The sequence below is a fragment of the Mus musculus genome, chromosome X, assembly GCF_000001635.26.
Source record: "Mus musculus strain C57BL/6J chromosome X, GRCm38.p6 C57BL/6J".
Taxonomy (NCBI): Eukaryota; Metazoa; Chordata; class Mammalia; order Rodentia; family Muridae; genus Mus; species Mus musculus.
In genome coordinates, this window is record NC_000086.7 from 151,540,576 (window position 1) to 151,557,719 (window position 17,144).

Consider the following 17,144-nt stretch of genomic DNA (forward strand, 5'->3'; position numbering starts at 1 on the left):
CAAAACCCAGAAAAAAACCAGTAGTAACAACTGAACTTCATGTGTATTAGTTACTTTTGTATTGCTATGATAAGCAATACAAAATGCATGCCTGAAGCAACTTGTAGAAGGATTGGTTTATTTTGTGTTTATAGTTCCACAGGGATAAGAGTCCATTACAATCATCATAATGACAGTGGTGGAGGTGGAGGTGGTGCATGTGCATGGAAGAAAGCACCAGGAATGGCAGTAGGAACAGCAACAAGCAGAGAAACCTCGTGGCTTTTGAAACCTTAGAGCCCACCACCAGTGGCATACTTTCTCTAGCATACTTTCTCTAAGTCTAGCCAAGCAGTGTAACCAAGTGTGAACCAAGTGTTCAGACACACAAGAACATGGATGATATCTCATTCAAATTCCACATCATGGTGACCTGAAAGACCACAGAAAGTAAAAAGCTCCTTTTTATGTTTCTGAAGAAGGGGCTCTTGCTTTTTATTTATAGTAAGCATATTCATTTATATAATTGATGCTGTGTGTGAGGGATAAAAGATGACACCAGAGATGCAAGGCCTTTTTAGGCCATGGGCAATTCATTCTTAAAGAAAAATTGGGAGTACATACATACCATGCATGTCCTTTTGGGTCTGAATTACCTCACTCAGGATGATATTTTCTAGTTCCATCCATTTGCCTGCAAAACTCAGGATGTCCTTGTTCTTAATAGCTGTGTAGTATTCCATTGTGTAAATGAACCACATTTTCTGTATCCATTCTTCTGTCGTGGGGCATCTGGGTTATTTCCAGCTTCTGGCTATCACAAATAAGGCCACTATGAACATGTGCCCCTGTGGCATGGTTTTGTGGCATTTTTTGGGTATATTCCCAAGAGTGGTATTGGGTGAGGGAAAAGGACTGAAGCTCTGAGGGCCAGCAGTAAGAATGGAAACAGGCAGCCTTGGGAGATAGGAGGTTGGGGGGTACCCTTCAGAATGCACCAGAGACTTGGGAAGTAAGAAACTCTCAGAACTCAAAGAGAGGGACCTTAGATGAAATGCCCGACAGTAGAGAAAGGGAACTTATAGAGCCCACCTTCAGCAGGAAGACAGGACATCAAATGAGGGATGGGGTTGCAATCCCAAAGTCACAACTCTGCTCCATAATAGTTCCTGTCTGAATGAATTACAGGGATGGAAATGGAGAGGAGCCTGAGGAAAAGAAGGTCCAGTGACAGGCCCAAAGTGGGATCCAGCTCAGGGGGAGGCCCCAAGGCCTGACACTGTTACTGAGGCTATAGAGCACTCTCAAAAAGGGACCTAACATAACTGTACTCTGGAAGACCCAACAAGCAGCTCAAAGAATCAGATGCAGATATTTGTACCCAACCAATGGACAGAAGCAGCTGACCCCTGTTGTTGAATTAGGGAAGGCTGAAAGAAGCTGAGGAGAAGGGTGATCCTGTAGGAAGACCAGCAGTCTTAATTAATCTGGACCCCCAAGATCTCTCAAACACTGGATCACCAACCAGGCAGCACACACCAGCTGATATGAGGCCATGAACACGCATACAGTAGAGGACTGCTGTGTCTGTGCTCATTCAGAGCTGACGCACCTAACCCTCAAGAGGAAGCCCCGGGGAGTTTAGAGGTCAGGTGGGCTAGGGTGGGGTGGGGGGTGGGGACATCCACGTGGAGGCAGGGTGGGGAGGAGGTATGGGATGTGAAACAGTCGAAGGGTGGACGGGTGTGTGTGTGGGGGGGGGGAGTTAAAATATGGAGTGTAAAAATGTAAATAATAAATTAAAAAAAGAAAAAGAAAAAATAGGGAGGGACTGGAGAGATGGTTCAGCAATTAAGAGCACTTGCTGCTTATTTTTTCAGAGGAGCTGAGTTCAAATCCCAGCACCCATGTCAGGTATTCCAAAACTACTTGTAACTTCAGCTCCAATACCCTCTTTCTGCTTCTAAGGACACCCTCTAATACATGTACACACACAAAAAAATGAAAATAAGAGCCTTTGAGGGGTTTTGGGTATGAGATAATGAGAGATTACATTTTTAAAAATGTAATTAATTGATGTTATGTGTTTTTGTATGCCTGAGTATGTATCTACACCATGTGTGTGCTGCAGCCCAAGGAGGTCAGAAGAAGGTGTTGGATCTCCTAGAACTGGAGTTTCTGGATCCTCTGCTTAATTACTGAGCCATTTCTCTAGCCCACACTTCAATTTTTAGTGATCATTTTGGTATGGAGAATCATTTTTCGTGGAGACAAAGTTGAGGTTTGGAGTCTATTTGAGTGAGTAGGACAATACTTCTAGTTAGAGATCATAATCTATGTTATGGATGCAGCAGTAAGGATGACAGAGGCACACAAGTGAGAGCTAAAGAATTAAGATATAGAACTGATAATTTTGAGTTTTTTTACCATGTTTAAATTGCTACCCATTCCAAAAGGGGGCCATTTTGAGCTATATAAATGTAGATAGAGATGTTTGGCTGTGAACTCTCAGAAAGGGGCAGACAAGAAGGAATGAAAGGAAAAGAAGAGTGGGTTTTTAAGGTCAGTATACATGTTTACATAGTATTGTAAAGAAAGAGAAAGAAACAGGGTGAGAGATTGAAGATACCATAGAAAGAAGGGACAGATAATTGATAAAATAAAAAAATGTGATCTGGGTGCCAGCACTGGCTTTAGGAGGAAGGAAAGATAGCATTTCCACTTTTAACAGGAGGAAAGGGTGGGTGAAAGAAGAAGAGCTGTTATTAGAAGTCAAATTTTTTCTTGTCTGATTATTTCCTTTCTGTTTTATTTTTCAAGAAAGGAAGTAAATCATTTGCATGGAGAGAGGGGAGAGAGAATGGGATCAAGTTTACTGTGGATTATGGAAAGGAAAGAGCTGAGTAGGAAATTATGGGAGAATTATCAGTCAGTATAATCTCCCCCCCCCCACCTCTTCCACCCAAGTACCTCTCTCCCTCTGCCTCCTGTGATTATTTTGTTCCCCTTTCTAAGTGGGATTGAAGCATCCATACTTGGGCCTTCCTTCTTGTGTTTGTTTGTTTTGTTTTGTTTTTTGAAGTTTTTTTTTTTGGGGGGGGGGGGAGAGTTTCCAGACTGGGTTTCTCTGTATAGCCCTGGCTGTCCTGGAACTCACTCTGTAGATTAGGCTGGCCTCAAACTCAGAAATCCGCCTGCCTCTGCCTGCCTTCCTTCTTGTTAAGACCATGTGAAGCTGATAGAACACTTAACACAGTGCTCCTTAGACTGTATGATGAAGAACAAGGACATATTTTTCTTTATTTTTGGTCTCTAATGGATTAATTATTTTATAAAATAAAAAGAGGATGACTAGTAAAACAATGTAATCAAAAAGCAATATAACAAACCTCAATTTTTCATTATTAGATTCAATGGCTATTAAAACATCCTGCCAGTTTTTTGAGAAGTAATACTGTCGTTTTCTGTACTTACTATAGACCTGTAGACAGATCAGTAGTAGTCTATGGATTAGACTAGTGGTTTTCAGCCTTCCTAATAAATTTCATACAGTTCTTAATATGTGGTGGCCCTCAACCATAAAATTATTTTAGTTGCTACTTCATAACTGTAATTTTACTACTGTTATGAATTGTCATGTAAATTAATAAATGTCTTATATGCAGGATATCTGATATGGTCATGACCCACAGGTTGAGAATAACTGGATTACACTTTGAGTAGCACTAGTATGGAGAAAATAATTTCCTTGTACACCAACTGTATTTGTTTAAACTTGCAAAGTAAGGTTCTGTTTTATATTGTTTTGTTTTTAGACTGGGTTTCATCTAGCCAAAGCTGACCTTAAACTACTGATTCCTCTGCTCCTATCTCTGAAATTTTGAGATTACGGGTTTATTAGTTACTTTTCTGTCACTGTAATAAACACCATGACCAAAGCAACTAAAAACAGAAAGTATTAAATTGGGCTTATATATGTTTCAGAGGGTTAGGACCCATGATGAAAAAGAGAAGGCATGACAACAGAAACAACTGAAAGCTCACATCTTGAACCTTAAGCAGGAGTAGAGACCACACTAGGGTTGGTAGGAGTCTGTTGAAATCTCAAAGACTGCGCCCCCACACCCTGACACAAATCCTCCAAGGTCATACCTCATCCTTTCCAAATAGTTCCACTAACTGGGGACTATGTATCCAAATGTATGAGCCTATGAGGGCCATTCTGATTCAAACCACCACAGCACACATGTACCACCATGCCCGGCAAGTATTTCTTGAAGGGGAAGCTAGAGCAGTTTATGTATCATGGTATAGGATTGCTGAGGGTGTGACACGGAAGTTGAGAGAGGAGACAGGCAGTGGCTGTTTTTGGTAGAAAAGGCATATCTGTAAGAGTTCAGGAGTGATGACAGCACAGTTTCCTTTTTGAGCAGTGTCCAAATATAGGAGGGACATCAGACATAAAACACGTATGTCATGGAAATGAGTGCCTCGGGTCCAAACAAAAGATTTATAGATTAGGCCAGGTGACGCAGGCCAGTAACTTTGGGACCAGGAAGTTAAGGTAAGTTTGAAGTGAGATTGTGCTATATAGTGAGACCCTATCTCAACAAGCAAGCAAGCAAACAAAAAACAAACTTTAGGGTAGTGAGAATGATAATGTGAATATGGCAAAAAGTAATGTTAACTGTCATTTGTCATTTATGTTGTGCCAGTCTCTGTGTTCATTGTGTTAATGAACTTTATGCACATTATCTGCTGACCTCTACAAAGTTGATGCTAATGTCCCAATTTCTTGATATGCTACAGGTTTATAGACATAGAGTTATTGTTGCAGAGATGAAGGTAAGGGAGGGACTGGATTTCAGGATTGATGATCATAATCTTGGCTGAAACTATTTGAGCTCTACCATATTTTTATATACCTTGTTATATGTGGTTGATAAAAGGCTTAAAGCATTTAAACCATAGCCAGAAATTATTTTAAGGGTTCTTGTCATCTTTCTTGGTGAGGGAAGGGCTTAATATGTGAAATTACTTTGTATATATACATACAAAATTAAATCTAAATGAAGCTTCAAAATGATTACCTATATTTCTTCATTCATAAATGTTGTTGGCTCTAAATATTTCTGGTGGTTTTATTTAATAAAATATCTCAGCAAAGTTCTAAGTTTGGGTTCTAGTATTTTGAGTATGTTAGGCAAAATAAAATATTAAAATAAGACTTATTTTTAAAAAATCTTTTTGTATTTTGAGATTTTTTCGTATATATCCCAGGCTGGTCTAATACTTGAGGGTAGCCTGAAACACATGATAATCCTCTTTCCTCTACCTCTAGAATGCTGGAATTAGAAGTGTGGATTAGAGGACTAGAACATCTGGTTCTTTTTACCTTTTTTGCTTTTTTGAGACAGGGTTTCTCTGTGTAACAGCCCTAGCTGACCTGGAACTTGCTCTGTAGACCAGGCTGCCATTGAACTCACAGAGATCTGCCTGCCTCTGTCTCCCAAGTGCTGGGATTAAAGGTTTGCACCACCACTGCTCAGTCCCTCTTTTTACCTTTTAAATGTAACTATTTGGAACATTTTAAATGAATTATTTGGGGGGGGGGATTGGTGAGATGGCTTAGCAAGTAAGAGCACTGACTGTTCTTCCAAAGGTCCTGAGTTCAAATCCCAGCAACCACATGGTGGCTTACAATAATCCATAATGAGATCTGATGCCCTCTTCTGGTGTGTCTAAAGACAGCTACAGTGTACTTACATATACTAATAAATAAATCTTTGGGCCAGAGCAAGTGGGGCTAGAGTGAGCAGAGGTCCTGAGTTAAATTTCCAGCAACCACATGATGGCTCACAGCCATCTGTACAGCTACACTGTACTCATATACATAAAATAAATAAATCTTTAAAAATTACTGGGTTTATATATTTCTGTTTATTCACATACTGATGCTCTAGTCTCTTTCAGCTTTGAGTATTCTGACTCCTAATGAATTTTTGCCTTCATTGTTTTATACCAGTAGAATTTTGCATTGATGAAAATGTTTTATAATATGTACAATAACCAGCATGTGGCTGGTGAAATGTAACTGGTGTGATAGAGGAACTGCATTTAAATTTTACTTAACTTTATTTTTTAATTTATTTTTATGTGTATGAGTGTTTTGTCCACATGTCTGTCTGTCTGTACACCAAGTGCCTGGTGCTAGTAGAGGCCAGAAGAAGGAACCAGATCCCTTGGAATTAGAGTTAGAGAGGATTGTGGGCCACTATTTAGTAATCAAACTCAGGTCCTTTGAAAGAGCAAGCAGCCACTGTTCTTAAACACCAAGCTATCTATCCAGCCTTCAGATGTACTTAACTTTAATTGATATAAATGTAAATCGCCATATACTGTACTCACTGATATAGAACTTTTTTTTTTAAGGTTTGGGCTCATGTGATGATATTTTCTTTTTTTTAATTGAATTTCATTTTATTTTATTAGATATTTTCTTTATTTACATTTCAAATGCTATCCCCAAAGTCCCCCATACTCTCCCCTGCCCTGCTCTCCCACCCACTCACTCCCACTTCTTGGCCCTGGCATTCCCCTGTACTGAGGCAGATAAAGTTTGCACGACCAATGGGCCTCTCTTCCCTGTGATGGCCAACTAGGCCATGTTCTGCTACATATGCAGCTAGAGACACGAGCTCTGGGGGGTACTGGTTAGTTCATATTGTTGTTCCACCTATAGGGTTGCCGACCCCTTCAGCTCCTTGGGTGCTTTCTCTATATAGAACTTTTAAAAAATAAAAATCTTATAAACCTTGGCTATGTTTTTTTCTTTTTCAGTTGTGTTGGTGTTGAGGAGGAGAAGGCTGCTGATATTGATCTTTACCACTGCCCTAACTGTGAGGTCTTACATGGACCTTCCATTAGTAAGTAGATCTTATAATTTGTATCAGGAAGTAATAAGGCAAGAAACAAAGCAAAGGTAGCTTTGGATAGCCTCTGCCTCATATGTGTCTTCCGTAGGAAACAGCAGAAGCCCATGCACGTCCAACAGGGCCTGGAGCTGTTGCCCTAAGAGAGCAAAAATGCATAGCCTTATCTCTTTCCCATTTTAGCACCTACCTAGAGGAAGTACACTCTTCTTTACCAGGAGCTTTCCTGAGTATAAAAGAGCATCTTTAACTGTAGATGCCCCTGGGGTTTTAGATTCTTAGCTCCTGGCCGTTCTAACTCATTACCACTTGTCTTTTTCTGGTTTAGTGAAAAAACGTCGTGGATCTTCCAAAGGACATGATAATCACAAGGGGAAGCCACTGAAGACTGGAAGCTCTATGTTTATCCGAGAACTTCGGGGCAGAACTTTTGACAGGTGAGGAAATGTTAAGCATTAGAGCTATGGGACGCTGGACATACTTCCTTTCAGCTGTTCCACTGGCTGTGCCATTATGTGCCTCCCTCATGTCTGGATATCTTCTAGGCCCTGCAAAATCTCCGGGGTGGGAACTTCTGTTTTGGTCAGTTCCTAAGTAACAGTGACCAGAGTTTCACTTGATGTTTAGAGTACATTATGACCTATTTACAGAAATCTGCAGTAGCTGGGAAGCAGCTTTTGTCTTAGTCAACTTATAAGCATCTGAACAATGCTAGAATTTGGAGGCTTTTTTTGGTTTCTCCTAGTACAAAGTAATGGATTTCATTATGACATTTCCACGTATATTATTAAATATACTTTGATTATAATTACTCATTCTATGACCCTTTATTTCCTTCCCCTTTCCTATTCCATATTCATAGCAGCTCCCCATTAAATGTCTGCAAGAGTTTTTAATGGTCAGCAAATTTAATTCTCTCATTATAGAGGAGAGGAAACTTTAAAACTAAAAATAGAGAGCTGTAGTGTGTTTTTTCAATCAAAAAGATACTTTTTTTTTTCTTTCAACTTACCTGGATTTAGTAAAAATGAATTGAACAAAAATAATGAGTTAGAAATTAATGAATAAAGAAGTATCATATGGTTTTAAATCCATTGGACTGTTTTCAGGTTTCTTGTACTTCAAGTATTATTTAGATTGATTTTCTAGGTTATTAGTTTAAAAAAATTAAAGGCTGTCAGTCCCCTCTGTACCTCAGACCCCTCAGATTCCTTCTTCTACTTACATCAGCTAATTTTTTATATTTTTTCAAAAATAGTACTTGTATCCACATATATGTGGTTGTATATCCCTTTTTATTTTTGACACAAATGGAAGCATTATGTTTTGTATATTACCTTTATTTTTAAACCTAAATAATATGTCTTGGAAATTGGTCTACAACAGCATGCATAGGTGGTTCTTCCTTTCAGGATCATTTATTATTTCATTGAATGGATACATATTTTATTTGACCAATCCTATAGTGATGGACATTTAAATTGATTCCAGCAATTTGCTGTTATTAAGAAAACTTCTATTGGCCATACCTTTTTTCTTCAGTAATGAGCATTGAACCTAGGAGTCACACATGCTAGGCAAGTACTCTACCACTGAGCCATATTTGCAGCCTCAGTGAATATCTCTTAAGTTTTTGCATGTGTGACAAGTATAGATGTAGATTTAACTGTGTAAAAGTAAAATTGTTAGATCAAAAAGGATATGCCTTAGGAATCTGTAAATATTGCCAGTTGTTTGCATAAAGCCTGTACAACATCACAGACATTTTGTCAAAGCTCTGATGATTTTTATGATTAAATTTTCAAAATTTAGTGAAATCTTTTTATTTTATTACCTTAATTATGTAAGAGGTTGATTTTTGTATATTTATGGGTCATATTTATTGATAGCTTTCTCTTTTCTAAAGCATTTCCCATATTTTTTACTGAGAAAATATTTTCATGTAACATATTCTGATCATGTTTTTCCCCTTCAGTTCCTCCCAGATTGTTCCTATCTACCCAACTCTGCACCCTTTCTTTCTCTGTGTTTAGAAAACAAACGTACAAAGCAAAAAAGAAACCAACCCACAAGAATCTCTCTCTCTCTCTCTCTCTCTCTCTCTCTCTCTCACACACACACACACACACACACACACACACACAAAACCTAACAAAGCAATATAGAACAAAACGTCTACAAAAATACCTTTGAGTTTATTCTGTGATGGCCATCTACTTTTGGGCATAGAGCCTACCCTTAAGTGTGGTTAATAAATTGGGCAGTGGTGGTACACTCCTTTAATCCTTGCAGCAGCAGAGGATGGTGGATTTCTATGAGTTTAAGGCCAGCCTGATCTACAGATCTCATTCCAGGATAGCCAGGGTTACATGGAAAAACCCTGTCTTGAACAAATAACAAAAAAGTGTGGTTAATACTTCTCCAATGAGACTTCATTGGAGAAAACTAACTTATTATATTATATATTATTATATTATCATATATTATATTATACTATTATATTATGTATATTATAATTATATATTATAACAGCTTTCCTTGCAGACAATTTTAGCTTTTAATTCAGATCAATTTATTTATTATCATTTTAGTAAAAACTGGGTCTTGTCTCTTACATGTTTTTCCCCTAGTACCTTTATGACTTTCGTTTTTGCAGTTTAAATTTTGGGCCATCCAGAATTATATAGAGTGAAACAGATACAGAGCTTATTATGCTTGTTTCAATACAACTAATTTCCCTTTTCTTCATAGTCTTTTTTTTCTTTTTTGGTTCTGGAGGTTCCAATCATGGACTCATTGCAAGCTAAGCTAATGCTCTGGCACTGTGTATACCTCCATCTATCTACCACTCTCTTGTCTCCATTATGACTAGGAGTAGTTGAGGGGGTAGAGAATAATATGATCAAAATATATTGTATGAAAAAATTTAAAAACAATTCCCATCTTGTAAGTACATGCATTAAGAAAGTGGTTGTAAATACTGTTTTTTAAAAGCTCAGTCTTTGCTCTCTTCGCCAAGAGAAGATTGGATGTTGCTATTTTGGGTTAGAACAAATGAGTCAAAATTGTTAGTTATATCTCTTCTTAGGTAAGCTATTGACTAATTTCCTTTGTTGTTCAGAAAAGAACATCCTGTTCACCATATCTTCCCTACCTCTGTCAGTGACCTTGTCTACTGCTTTGGAAACATCATGTTTTTTCCTGGCATATGAAGTTTATGCCATTAGTTGTCAACCCATATAAGACTCCCTCAGAAGACTATATCCCTTTTGTGAGAGGCCATTAAGGCCTTTAGTGAGCAGAATCTCAAGGTCATGTTTTTTTTTTCTCTATGGCCCACACAGCTCAGATGAAGTGATTCTGAAGCCCACTGGAAGTCAGCTGACTGTGGAATTCTTGGAAGAGAATAGCTTCAGCGTGCCTATCCTTGTCTTGAAGAAGGATGGGTTGGGGATGACATTACCCTCTCCATCATTCACTGTGAGGGATGTGGAACACTATGTTGGTAAGACACCACAGACTCTCTTAACTGTGACATTAACTGTTCCTATCAGAATTTAAATCATGCTTGGCATGGTGGCTCACGATACCTTTAATCTCAGCACCCAGAGAGCAGAGGCAATCAGATCTCTGAGTTTGAGGCCAGCCTGGTCTACATAGTGAGTTCCAGGATAGTCAGAGCCACATAGAGAGACCCTGTCTTGAAAAACAAAACAAACAAAAAGACTAGAGTCATTTCTCTAATCCACCTTTTTATATTTGCTTTCCAGCCATCTTGAGAGTATGATGTGAAGGCCTTGCCTAGCTAGAGTCATTCTTTGGCAAGACAAGAGACATAATACTACTCTTCTTTTCCTTTTTAGCTTTATTTTTTTTTAATTCAGCTATTTTATGTACATGCATGCTCTGTCTTCATGCACATCAGAATGGGGAATAAGATCCCATTACAGATGGTTGTGAGATACTATGTGGTTGCTGGAAATTAAACTCAAAACCTCTGGAAGAGCACTCAAGTGCTCTTAACCACTGAGCCACCTCTCCAGCCCTAGGAACTTGTGTGTGTGCGTGTGTGTTGGGGGCTAATGACAGTATTTATTTGATTCATTTTCTTCTTAATAAGACTACATAAAAGTAGGTTGAGCCAATTTTTTTATTAATTCGTTTTATTTATTTACAGTCTAAAAGTTGTCTTCCTTCCTGGTCTATTACTCCCTGAGTTCTTCACTCCCTTCCCCAGCCTCTGACAGGGTGCTCTCCCACTCACCTACCCATCCTCTCCTTACCCTCACCAGCATCCCTCCCCACTGAAGCATCAAGCTTCCACAGGATTAAGCGCATTCTCTCCCACTGAAGCAGGACAAGACAGTCCTCCAGTACATATATACTGGTGCTACATATATACATGTATGCTCCTTGTTTTTTTGGCTTAGTCTCTGGGAACTCTGAGGAGTCTGGGTCAGTTGACACTGTTGTTCTTCCTATGGGGTTGCAATCCCCTCACCTTCTTCAGTCCTTCCTCCAACTCCTCCATTGGAGTCCCCGACATCAGTCCAATGGTTGGCAGTAAGTATATGCATCTGTCTTAGTCAGGTGCTAGTAGAGCCTCCCAGAGGACAGCCATGCCAGGCTCCCATCTACAAGTACAACATGGTCTCATTGAGCCATTTTCTTTTAACCTGGGAAATTTTAGGGATCATAGTCTCTGATACCTGTTCTTACTATATTTTACTGGAGCATCAGTGAAGGAGGAGACTAGAAGAGAAGACATAAAGAAGCAGATCCATGGCAGTTAGACTATGTGAGAGTTTCTATCAGATAGCTCCATAGCCCCCACCCAGATCTTGAGAGAGTGTGATAGATTTCTACTCTCTGCCCTGAACACATAGTATCTGAAGATAGAATTCCTGGGTATATGGCCATTCTAGGTGCTGGTGAGGGAACAAGAAGTTTTTGTCCCCGAGAGACATAACTCAGTACAGAACTCGTGTCTTTATTTCAGGTTCTGACAAAGAGATTGATGTGATTGATGTGGCCCGCCAGGCTGACTGCAAGATGAAACTCGGTGATTTTGTCAAATACTATTACAGTGGGAAGAGGGAAAAAGTCCTCAATGTCATTAGTTTGGAATTCTCCGATACCAGGTAGGAGGGGAGGTAACAGAAAAAGCCTGACAGGGCATCTAAAACTTGTAGATATACTTGAATTTATATTTTGGTTTGATTCCTTCATTCTAGCAGTTTTGTTTCTCATTTTGGAGAAGGGAGTTGGCTTATACTTTAAAGGGCACTGATTCAATTTTATAATAACTAAGTCAGTTTCTTCAGTTTCTAGCAGAGCTAGATTATATAGAATCTATTGTACTAATCTGTCCTTTGTTCTAGGGCATCTTCCTTTGATCTTTTCCTAGTATTTATATTTTTATTTATGACTGTCCTAAATGAAGAATAAGTCCTCAGTCTTTGGAAATAGATTTTAAAATTGCAAGTAGTTTTTCTAAGGGTAGGTTGCCTACATTTAAAAGGGAAAAATTATATATTTTTTTAAAAGATTTATTTATTTTATGTATATAAGTACACTGTAGCTGTCTTCAGACACACCAGAAGAGGGCATCAGCCACCATGTGGTTGCTGGGAATTGAACTCAGGATCTCTGGAAGAGCAGTCAGTGCTCTTAACCACTGAGCCATCTCTCCAGTCCTATAATCTTTAAAATATCCTATCAGTACTTACATATTCAGGACTGTGGTGAATATTAAGAAATTCTAACATATCTTTTTCTTTTAGGAAATTTACTAATTGCTTATTGGCATTTTAAGCTTCAAATAATTAATAAAAAGATTTGCAAGAAGTTGCAAAAACTGGACAGCAAGGTCCTGTGTACTTTTCATTTTCCCACAGTGGTGACATGATTATAATATTAAAATCCTTGCTGTTGCTTTTAAGATTAAAGAACCTAAAGGTATTTAAAAAAACTGTAGTTTCTTTAACTATCGCTTAATCCAGAAAGCCTGTGCGATAGCTTGCAGACATGCAGAAAAGGGGAAAAAGAAAACGGGAACAGAAAGAAAATAAAAATGAGGAACCAGGTTGCATATAGATAGGTACTGTACATATGAATGCGTAATTCTTTGTTTAAGTAGTTGGTGGAAGTAGTTAGTGGAAATAGATTGCAGTTTTCATTGACTTTCCTGAAGGTCAAAACAAAGAGGAGTGCATAATATTAAAAGATTTGTGGATTTATGTGGGATAAAACAGCCAGATGTATGGAACTGCCCTCTAGGAGGTTTTCTGTAATTGTAAGGGCTTTTCATAAAGAAGATATTAAAGTAGGGAAAGGACAGACTGTTACAAAGTGCTGAATGAGTCGACTGGGGAAGCGAAATAAATAATGGGCATGACAATTTAGTAATAGGAATGGCCACTTACTATTGGGGAAGGATTTGGGGCTAGGATTTAGGACTGGATTTGGAGCTGAGTGGAGTGGAGTGGGACTACTGTTAAACTTTTAGGAATAAATGTTGTATATACCTTTGGGTTCTGTGGAGAAAATGATTTTTTAAAATTTGTTTTATCTTACTGCAGTATTTTATTCAGGCTTAAACCTTCAATTTTCAGTCAGCTCACGCTTCTTTTCACCTTCTTTACTAGGCTTTCAAACCTCGTGGAAACACCCAGGATTGTTCGCAAGCTGTCATGGGTGGAGAACTTGTGGCCAGAGGAATGTGTCTTTGAGAGACCCAATGTGCAGAAGTACTGCCTCATGAGTGTGCGGGATAGCTATACAGATTTTCACATTGACTTTGGTGGGACCTCAGTTTGGTACCATGTGCTTAAGGTAGGAATGAGTATGACACCTGGAGGCAGCCAGACCCATCTGCCTCGCATATTCTATCTAGGCAATACTTGACATGATTAACTCTATCGTGTTAATTTTGAAGACAGAATTCCTGGGTATAAGGCCATTTTAGGTACTGGTGAGGAGACAAGAAGTTTTTTCCCCTGAGATACAGAATTCATTTCTTTACTTCAGGTTCTGACAGAGATATTAATGTGATTGATGCGGCACATGTGGGTGTGCCTCTACAATTTTGATGCTTAAGCAAAAAAGTTGTTGAAGGTAGGCATGGTGGCTTTTGCTTATAATTTCAACACTTGTTGGGTTGTGGCAGGAGGCTTGACATGAATAAGAGGTCAGCCTGAGCTTCATGGTAAGTTTCAGATCAGCTTCAGTTTAGCTTGAGCTAAAGAATGAGAGACTGTCTCAAAAAAACCCAAATTAAAAAAAAAAAAAAACCACGGAGAGGAAGGCATGCAGCAGGCCCTAGGTTGCACCCCTAGTACTAAAACTACTTTTTTGAGGTCTAGGGACATAGCTTACTGGTGTAGTGCTTTCTTAACGTGTGCAAGGTCCTGGCTTCTATCTCAAGTACCACAGATGTAGATTTTTTTGGATAGCAATAAATTACTTAAGATATTCCCTACCTTCTTTAATGAAGGAATTCTATTTCTCGCAATATATATGAAAATGTCTATATTAATTGTAGAAATTTCTTGGTAACATGAGTTTTCTCTCCCTCAAACTTTAATATATGTACTGTAGAATTCATTTACTTTCTCCAAAGTAACCAAAGTAAAGTGGCTGTATTTGTTTTTTTTTTTTCTGAGACATTTGGGAGTATTTCCAGACATAGTGTCTCCTTGTGTCTAATAATTCATTATTTAGTTCTTAACAACGGTATTTTCTTAAGTAATTACAGGATAGTTATCAAAATAAGGTAATTGATAGGATAGCTACTATAGTAGCTACTCTCTATAAAGGCTGCCAGTTTTTTCAATTGTATAGTACATACAGTTGTGTCACGCATCATAGTTTTCTGTGTTTAAATTTTTGATATATTAGCTAAGCTATGGAGTTATCCTTATGCTAAGGTGTGGTTCTTTTTCACTAAGTTGTCTATCAGATGATTATCCAAGCAAAACATAATTAGGAAATAAAATATTCTTCCAGCAGATAATCCATCATCTAATGAAATATAATCTTCTAGAAGAAGTCCTTGGATAGTTACTGAATTTTTAAACTTATTAACTTTGATTGCAGGTATGAGAAGGAACACTGTATAACTGGCATTTAAAAGCAGATTCAATTTTCTTCTCATCAGTAATATGGCCTTAAATTCTAGGGCTAGTAGTATTGATCTTACCTATAGATGCCATTTTTCATTTGGTATTACATCTAAAATAAGAGCAATTGGTATATATTTCTCCTAACTTAAATAGATTTAAATACCCCTTTCAAATATTTTTTGGGAAATTTGGAGAAAATCTGAGCAGTTTATTTAAAAATGTTTCTTGATGGGTTTGAGAAACAGCTCTGGCATGCTGATATAGATGTGGGTGGAGACTGGGAGAGAGATTTGACCATTTGGAGCACCCTTCCTCGAGAAGGACTTTTCTTGAAATCTTTAGTATGGTATCTTTTTATTTCAGGGTGAGAAGATCTTCTACCTGATCCGCCCAACAAATGCTAATCTGACTCTCTTTGAGTGCTGGAGTAGCTCCTCCAATCAGAACGAGATGTTCTTTGGTGACCAAGTGGAAAAGTGCTACAAGTGTTCTGTGAAGCAAGGACAAACACTGTTTATTCCTACAGGTCATTCCTGGGTCCCTCTAGGGGGGAGGATGGGAAAGGCAGAAAGAAGGGAGATAGTGGTACTGTACCAAACCCTGTCCATAATTTATTAATCTCATTATGTGACATTTTTTTTCTCATTAGCTAAGAGGTTAAAACTAGACCTCAAGAAAATTTGTATGTTGGCCAGTAGGTAGCATGGTTTTGTGTGGAGGCCGCAGATGACAGAACAAGCAGGAGGAGGCTGATGGAGCATTATATACGGGGTTAATGTTAACTGGGTATACCAATAGAGAACAGGACTCAGTCCTATGATTCTAGGGATACTAACTCAGAGGCTGATGTTCTAGTCTATAACATTGAATGGCCAGAATGGAAACATTCTTTGTTAATAGTTCATGCCTGGGACTTACTTATAGAATTCTTAGGTCTCATGTGGAATATGAATTTGTGTGTATTTTGCTAGGCAACCATTCTTCCTCTGAGCTATGTCCTGAGCTGAGTATGTACATTTTGAAAAAAAATAACCCTGTTGTCGCAATTTGGAGAGAGTTGATATCTAGAAGCTAATTGAATCTTTTATGAACAGTCCAATTTAAATGTTTCTTGATTATTTAATCAAAATTAACATTAAATTTTCTTGAAATGTATAGGGTAATACTCTTATTGAATATGGGCATAATAAAACACACTTGGAGTCTCAGATACTTGAAAAACTGAGGCAGGAGAATTATGTTTTCAAAGCTGGCCTGGGCAAGTTAGTGAAACTCTACTTAAAAATAAAACAAAATAAATATTTTAAAGATCTTTTGTTTTTTCCATTACAAGGTCTCACTACATAGATCAGGCTGGTGATCTTAAACTCAGAGATCCACCTGCCTCTGCCTCCCAGCTACTGGGATTAAAGGTGTGTGCCACTATGCTCAGCTTAAAAATAATAAACAGATAAATGGAATTCTCTTGTGAAATAACATGGACCTGAAAATTTGGGGAGGAGTCTATATTTAGCATTAGGTTTCCTTAATCTTTGTAACACTATTTGCATTATCTAGCCCATGTTTTTACCAACAAAGCTATCTTGCCAGTCCATGTATTCCATATTAGATGAGTTGTGGTTGTCTATGCTTTTCAAAGAAGTACTATATTGATTCATTCTTTTATTCCTTATCTCCCTTCCTCCCTCTCCCCACTTTTGTTCATTCTTGATACTAGTTACCTGTGTCTTCTCTTTTATTTCTGTCAGTCTTCTAGAGGCTTATCAGTTTTGTTTGATGTTTTTTCTCTTTATGTTTTCAATTTTGATTTTTGATTTTATCTTTATTTTTCCTTCTGTTCATCCTGGGTTTATTTTATACTTTTTTTCCTAGTCTCGAGATGGATTTTAGATTATTAATTTCAGACTTTCTCTTATAATGTGAGCATTTAGTGCTATAAATTTCCAGCACCAGTTTAGCTCCTAGAAATATTTTTGTTATCATTTTTATTGTGTTAAGTGTGCCTTTGTAGAAAATGAGATAGAATTTATATGCCACAAAATATACAAGTTTAGCAGTTGTTTTAGTGCACTTTTGCCAGGGATCATCACTTTAAAAAGAAACACTTTCC

General features: G+C 38.0%; 1 protein-coding gene across 9 annotated transcripts in view; it reads left to right on the forward strand.

Moving 5' to 3' along the window:
* The window catches only part of Phf8 (PHD finger protein 8), a 113,219-nt gene that overhangs the window by 19,935 nt on the left and 76,140 nt on the right, over window positions 1-17,144 (forward strand). For all 9 annotated transcript variants that reach the window (XM_006528875.4, XM_030251372.1, XM_006528878.4 and 6 more), the window contains exons 3-8: window positions 6,820-6,905; window positions 7,240-7,348; window positions 10,256-10,416; window positions 11,911-12,052; window positions 13,559-13,745; window positions 15,398-15,560. In XM_006528875.4, the coding sequence (XP_006528938.1) occupies window positions 6,820-6,905; window positions 7,240-7,348; window positions 10,256-10,416; window positions 11,911-12,052; window positions 13,559-13,745; window positions 15,398-15,560 (848 nt within the window). The remainder of the gene's footprint in view (window positions 1-6,819; window positions 6,906-7,239; window positions 7,349-10,255; window positions 10,417-11,910; window positions 12,053-13,558; window positions 13,746-15,397; window positions 15,561-17,144) is intronic.